Raw genomic sequence first — 7,947 nt, 5'->3', positions numbered from 1 at the left:
CTAACCTTTAAAAAAATGAAATACTGATAAAATATATGGTGATGGAAGGAGAATTAAATCTGGGTGGTGACCACACAATGTGCTATATAGATGATGTATTACAGAATTGTACACCTGAAACCTATGTAACTTTACTAACAGTTGTCATCCCCAATAAACTTTAATTTTAAAAAAAAGAAATATACTGGTTTATAGATCTCAGCTTCAGGTATTTCTCACATTTTTTTCTCAGGTATGTCGCTTTTTTCCCTTTTTGTTTTCCTCTGTCTCTTTATGTTGATTTTCTTCATTCTCAGGTACACAAGATAGCCACAAGCATACTTAGGTTTACATCCTACCAGCTTAAGAATCACAGTGGAAAATAATTTGTCATTTTCAGTAGTTCCAGGTAACATCTCAGATTTAATTCTGAAATGTACTTTCACTCACATGCCCATGCTTTAAACAATAACCATAATCAGCAATTTGAGATATGTTATTTTGCATCATGTGTCATTTCCTTTAGCCATGGTAGTGAATTCAGTTAAACCTAAACTAATTGGACTAAGATTGGAGAATGGGTTTTTCCCCCAGGAAAATCAGGGTGCTATTATCATAAGTATGTTAAGTGGGTGGTAAGGAGGAAAAAATAAAATCCACTGCTTGTTCTCAAAAAATAACAAAACATCTTAATCAGTGTCCTATTTCTTATAGGAAAAAATATCAAAACTCAATTCATACTCTGTGTCAATTATTCCTTCTGGGATTAATTTCACAACATTTCTACCCCAACCCCCAAATTATGGCCACAGTTTCCTAAACAAGCTGAGGTTTCAAGTCTATTCCTTCTGTCTGACATAGTCTTTCTTCACCAACACAAATCCAACTGTCACTTTCCATCTGTAGACACTCATATTTAGAGATTCAGATTTAAATGTAATATCTCTGTAAAACATTTCCCAACTCCCATTCAATAATCATGATGAAGTTCTCTGTACGACATAATACTACATGTATAAATCTATTATAGCATATAACATACTGCATTTTGATAGTTTCTAAGTGATGTTTCCGTCACCTGAAGTGTGAATTACTTGGGGGTGCAGACCGCTGCAACATTTAACCTATCTCTAGTGGCTAGGGCAGTAACTGACTCAGTGTATGCTAGACAATTTAATTATTAAATAAGTCAAATAGAACAATGTCTCAAATTCGTAGCCAAATCTTGTTTTTATATGAACAACTTGAATGAAGGATTCCCAAACAAGTGTTAAGTAGGACTGGTAATATTAATAAGTCAAGAAACTCTTAGAGGTCTCCTTCAAATAGGATAGCAAATGAGCATTATTTTTACCTAGCCATCCTGGCTGCACTAACATACATGGAACAAAATCAGCAAAGTCAGCACTCATTATGGTAGGCAAAGTAACTTATAGATCTGTTTTAAAAGTGCGTGTGATGTTTGGGCTAGTTTTGTTTAAGTATTATTTATAATACTTATGATAAAAAAGAAGAAAAATGAAACTGGATGTATTCATGGAGGATTCCTTAAGGGATTCTCCGGGTGAGCAGAAAACCTGACAGGTTTTTAATTAATGTATTAATTTTTTTTTTTAACAGACGCTTGAGGGATTGTATAATGTAAGATGAAACCGTTAAGAGTTAAAAGAGAGAGGACCCAATTAAACAGATTCAGCTCTGACTCTGGTAAATTATCAAAAATTGTGGGCTTTCTTAGTGAGTGTCTATGATTTAAGGAATTAGGAAGAGGGGAAAAAACAAGTCCCTGGGCACCTGAAAATGAATAATTGTTACATTTAACGAGGATGACTTTGGCATGGAATTTTGAAGAAAGCAGTCATATATAATGTAACTAGCTACATTTGGGTTCGGTAATTTTACATACAAATAACGACAGTATATCAGAACCTGAAAAAGCCTCCTGAAAGCCTGAGAATAGACTCATGTGGGTTAAAAGATATGAAGGAGTGCTTTGTATAAAATAAGCCCTCATCAATATTTGCTGGTTTGGAATGAAGTGAAAGCTAACTTGAATCCAGGCCCCATTTTGTGACAATAGGGCCCACAACGGATGCCTAGGTAACAAGAACTAGCCGCGGTTGGAGAGAACGCGGATGGATCGTGACAGTTGACGCACCGCTAGAAGTTACGGCAGCGCCGCGCTGTCGTAACACAAGGGAGTAAGATCGGAGAAGGCAGTTGTGACTGACGCGATCCGGTCGCTCTGACTGAGGCAGAAAGCGAAGAAAACTGAAATATAGTTATCTGTATTTCAACACCATACCGTAAAAGTCAGATAATTTTCCACTTCTTCATCGTGATGGAAAACTCGGATTCTGACGGTAAAGATGAATCCGCGGCCATCTTTCAAAGTCAGGTGGACCGATTGGTTCGGGAAGAAGATTTCTATCGATTTGTAAATAACGTGAGTGAGGACGATTACAAGCTTATGAGGGATAACAATTTGCTAGGAAACCCGGGAGAAAGTACAGAGGAAGAGTTGCTGAGAAGACTTCAGCAATTTAAAGAAAACCCACTGCAAAACGCAGATGAAAATACAGGTATATATATTCCGCTTTTGACGGGAATAGGACGGGATGGGATGGACAAGGAACTTCATAAAAGTAAATGTAAACCAGAGATTACACAGAAGTGGCACAAATTAATTTGGTACTAACTTCTCATTAAAAAAGAACTGGCATTTACTTGATTTTTGGTGAGAATGTCAACGTAGATATTTTTTCCGATTCACGTTCGGCTTGTTTTAATTGGGAAACAGTGTGAAATAACCTATTGATATTTTCCTTGGTTTTCCACCTCATTGAAAGTTTCTCCCAGTTCCTTAATTTTTTTTCTATGTAGATAAGTGACTTCCTCAGCAGCAAAAATAAATATTTCATATTCTAATCAAGTAGATCTCAACTGGTGGCATTTGACAATGTATAAATATATTTTTTGTTGTCACAGGTACGTGGGTGGGTGTCACTGGCATCCAGTGGGCAAAGGCCAGGAATGCTGCCAAATATCCCACAATGCACAGGATAACTCCCCAAAACAAACAATTGTCCAGTGCCAAAATTTCAATAGTGTTAGGGTTGAGACACCCTGCTGTAACCTAAGATCTGGTTATTCCCAGTGTGAAATAAGGGCTTTTACTATCTAATGAAGAGTTAGGTTCATGAATACAGCCTTATATGTACTATGCTAGATTCAGTCTATCAATTTGACCTAACCTTCAATTTCATATCAATTTAAAATGTTGGTAATATTAAGAAGTATTCAAATAATTTTAAATCTATAAACCTTGTTGATATTTCAGCAATGGCTACAATAGTCTTATATTTTAAAACAACTTATTTTTTAATTTATTGGGGTGACAATTGTTATTGAAATTACATAGATTTCAGGCGTACAATTCTGTATTACATCATCTATAAATCCCATTCTGTGTTCACCACCCAGAGTCAGTTCTCCTTCCATCGCCATATAGTTGATCCCCCTTACCCTCATCTCCCTCCCCCCACCCCCCTTACTCTCTGGCAACCACTAAACTATTGTCTGTGTCTATTAGTTTTTGTTTCTCATTTGTCTTGTTCTTTTGCTGTTTTTGGTTTATATACCACATATCAGTGAAATCATAGGGTTCTCTGCTTTTTCTGTCTGACTTATTTCACTTAGCATTATACTCTCAAGACCCATCCATGTTGTCACAAATGTTCCTATATCATCTTTTTTTACCACCGAATAGTATTCCATTGTATATATATACCACAACTTCTTTATCCATTCATCTATTGAAGGACATTTTGTTTGTTTCCATGTCTTGGCCACCGCAAACAAAGCTGCAATGAACATTGGAGCACATGTCTCTTTATGGATAAATGTTTTCAGATTTTTTGGTAGATACTCAGGAGAGGGATTGCTGGGTCATATGGTAATTCTATTTGTAATTTTTTGAGGAACCTCCACACTGCCTTCCATAATGGCTGCACCAGTCTGCATTCCCACCAACAGTGTATGAGGGTTCCTTTTTCTCCACAGCCTCTCCAACACTTGTTACTATTTGTTTTGTTGATGACAGCCATTCTAACTGGGGTGAGGTGATATCTCATTGTGGTTTTTATTTGCATTTCTCTGATGATTAGTGATGTTGAGCATTTTTTCATATGTCTATTTGCCATTTGTATGTCCTCTTTGGAGAAATGTCTCTTCAGGTCGTCTGCCCATTTTTCAATTGGGTTGTTTGTTTTTTTTGTTGAGTTTCATGAGTTCCTTGTATATTTTGGATATTAGCCCCTTATCAGAGGCACTGTTTGCAAAAATCTTCTCCCATTCCGTCAGTTGCCTCTTTATTTTGTCGATGGTTTCTATTGCTGTGCAGAAGCTTTGAAGTTTCATATAGTCCCGTTGTTTATTTTAGCTTTTACATCCATTGCCTTTGGAGTTAAATTCATGAAATGTTCTTTGAACCCAAGGTGCATAAGTTTAGTACCTATGTTTCCTTCTATGCAGTTTATTGTGTCAGGTCTTAGGCTTAAGTCTTTGATCCATTTTGAATTAATTTTGGTACATGGTGACAGATAACAGTCCAGTTTCATTCTTTTGCACGTGGTTATCCAATTCTCCCAGCACCATTTATTGAAGAGGCTATCTTTCCTCTGTTGTATGTTTTTAGCTTCTTTGTCCAAAATTATCTGTCTGTGTTTATGTGGTTTCATTTCTGGGTTCTCAATTCTATTCCATTGGTCTATGTGTCTGTTTTTCTGCCAATAGCATGCTGTTTTGATTATTTAGGCCTGTAGTACAAGCTAAAGTCAGGGAGTGTGATACCTCCAGTATTGTTCTTTTTTCTTAAGATTGCTTTGGCTATTCGGGGTCTTTTGTGGTTCCAAACAAATCTGATGATTTTTTTTGTTCTATTTCTTTAAAAAATGCCATTGGGATTTTGATGGGGATTGCATTAAATCTGTATATTGCTTTGGGTAATATGGCCATTTTAAGTATGTTGATTCTTCCAATCCATGAGCAGGGAATGTCTTTCCATTTCTTTGTGTCTTCTTCAATTTCTTTCAAAAATGTCTTATAGTTTTCAGCATATAGGTCCTTCACATCCTTGGTTAAATTTATTCCTAGGTATTTTATTCTTTTTGCTAAAACAACTTTATGTATTATCAAAAGCAGTTAAGTCAAAAGCCTAGAAGTAACGTTGTATGCTAATGAGAATTAGACAATAATGTAAATTGAACTAAAATAACTAGCACTGTACCTTAACTGGTGCTTGCCTTGTTTAATTACATTAGTATTTTGACAGTGGAGTATTTGCCTTGTTTAATTGCATTAGTGTTTTGACAGTGGAGTGAAAAAAATTTCGACTTTCCTCCCACAGTGTTATACAAGGCTGTGTATATGATGAAATATTGAAACTAGATTTCCTCCAGATTCCCTTTTAAAAAAACAACTGTGTAAATTTATTTAGGATTATCTCACTCTTTTCAGATGGAATGAAAACTTTCCTGCTTTTTACTTGTTAATTTACAGTGAAGTTTACAGAATACTAACTCCATAAATGTGAAATCTGTTTTAAATATCTGAGTATTAAGTTACCATTTTTTGTTTGTTATTTGAAACAAAGTTTCAGAATGCTATTTTGTGATGGCTCTGACTTTAGTAGTTCCCTTCTGTGCCCCCTCCCCTTTTTTGTTAACAGGTGGAGGCGACACTTCAGATGATGAGTCTAGTACTGAATCTCTTTTGAATTGGCTTCTCTCTGCTGAAGAAAATGATGAAAGTATGAGAAATGAGCAAACAGAACACCAATCTTGCAGAGAATTGAGCCAGGGTAGTCTAAGCAATGATTTCACATTCAATTCAGAAACATATTTTCACCTTAATGATGACATCTCCAATTCAGAGAATGAATATGAACCACCTACAAGACTTCCCAGAGCAGAAAATCTAGAAAACTGCCAAAGTCATGTGGAAAATTTATGCTCTGAATCAACATTTACAAGACCATCTAGATCAGAACAAAGCATAACTGAAGCATTAATGGAAGTGCCACCCACCAGAGGTCAGCGAAGAGCAAGAAGCAGAAGCCCAGACCATCGGAGAACCAGAGCGAGAATTCAAAATTGGTCACCTCCACATTCAGTGAGTGAAGTTTTCCAAAGATTTTATCAGATTGCCTCATCTCCGACTATTGAGCAGCCTCTGGTAAATGCGACCGAGAGACTTACTAGAACTCAGCACCAAGAAACATTGAGACAGCAAATAACTAGACATGATTTGCAAAATAGGGATCTTTTTGCAACTCCCAGAACAAGGAATGCAGTTCAAAGAGAATCTTCCCAAGATACAACAAGCAGAGATGAATCTCGTAGACTGAGACAGATAAGTCCCACCATATTCTTGGATTCTGAACAAGGACGAGTTCATCCTGGAGAATATTCTGAGAGAGAGAGTATAGCTAGTAGAACCCAGATAACATCTGAGACACCAATCAACACTTTCACTTTAGAAAGTGAACAAGGAGGACCCAGACATATGTTTTCACATTCTGAGCAGGCAGATATGAGAGCTCATGTCAGTACCATCAGCGTTCCCATTAGTAGAACTTTAAATACTGGTTTAAATGATACAACATCTGTTGCAACTCAAAGCAATTCATGGCAGGCAATGACAGATTTCAGTGACTTAAGCAACCTTATGAACACTGACAATGATTTAGAGCCTAGTCTCACACCTTCAAGTCAAAACGTGGAAAAGACAGAGTCCCCCACTGGAAGAGAGAACTCTGATAGTAGAAGTTCTGGTTCTAATTCAGATTCTAACCATGATTCCCATTCATATTCTGCATTGATTTCTAGTTCAAACTCCAGTTACCTGTCTCCTTTCAGTTCTCATCGTATGTCTGGTTCCAGCTCCAGTAATGAAGATCCATATCTCAACTTACTGAGGTCTGAAACACGTGATGAAAGAAGCTTATCACCAGGTTCATTATCACAAGCCAGACAACACAGTAGATCTATGAGCCCAATATCATTTGATGACAGTGACTCTTGGACCTCCCTTGATCTGGACCAGATTTTTCTCGTAAGTGACGATCAGAACCATTCTACAGGACTCACCAGAGAACAGATTGACAACTTGACTGTAAGATATTTTGGTAAAAATGATGTATTAAAAAGTTGCAGCATTTGCATGATGGAGTACACAGAGGGCAACAGGCTTCGCGTGTTACCTTGCTCCCATGAATATCATATCCACTGCATTGATCGCTGGCTGGCTGACAATTCTACCTGTCCTATTTGTCGTGGAAAAGTAGTAGATTCGGGTGAGGGAGAAAATTCTAATTGAGTTCTGAATTCTCAGCTTTATGAACTGTTGTAGTGATGGACAAACCATAGTCAACCGCGTTATATCTACTTTGAGAGTGTTGCTTAAATATAACAATCTGAACCTAATTTAAATCTTAATCTAAATTTAACAATCTGAACTGAATCATTGGTTCCTGAAGGAATTAATGGACTTTCCTCAATTTCCATTCGAGAATAAAAGGGAATATTTAAAAAGTCAAACAATACTGTCTTATCTGACAGTAAAAACAAATTTCATACCATAGCGGGTCACTGAATTTCATTAAAAACTTAGAAGGTACACTGGGTTGGGATGATCCTTATTCCATAGAGAAATGTCTTAATATGATACAATCAATCCAGATAGATCCTAGTAGTAGTCTTATCTAGTCATGTAAATCCCAGATGTCTCATAGCCATGTCCTATCTTGGACATACATTCAAAAAAACAGGAACCCAGCCAAAATAATTAAGCAATTTGAGAATCTGTTATTGTGGCTCACATAAAGAAGTCGTGTTACATTCACAGAATGGTATAAAAAGCTTTGAAAACCTACTCTTCCTATCTCTCTCTGCAGCAGTTCATCACACT

At 36.7% G+C, this 7,947-nt stretch overlaps 1 protein-coding gene across 1 annotated transcript; it reads left to right on the top strand.

Annotated features, from left to right (window-relative positions):
* Positions 1–2,320: 2,320 nt before the first annotated feature.
* On the top strand, positions 2,321–7,356 carry LOC308495118 (E3 ubiquitin-protein ligase RLIM-like; the record flags this gene model as incomplete). Its single annotated transcript, XM_081043052.1, has 2 exons — positions 2,321–2,561; positions 5,708–7,356. 2 exons carry the CDS (start codon positions 2,321–2,323, stop codon positions 7,354–7,356), a joined length of 1,890 nt encoding a protein of 629 aa, XP_080899178.1.
* Positions 7,357–7,947: the final 591 nt, after the last annotated feature.

Source organism: Rhinolophus hipposideros (assembly GCF_964194185.1).
Source record: "Rhinolophus hipposideros genome assembly, chromosome: X".
In the NCBI taxonomy this organism is placed as follows: domain Eukaryota; kingdom Metazoa; phylum Chordata; class Mammalia; order Chiroptera; family Rhinolophidae; genus Rhinolophus; species Rhinolophus hipposideros.
This window is presented reverse-complemented; position numbering and strand designations above follow the sequence as displayed.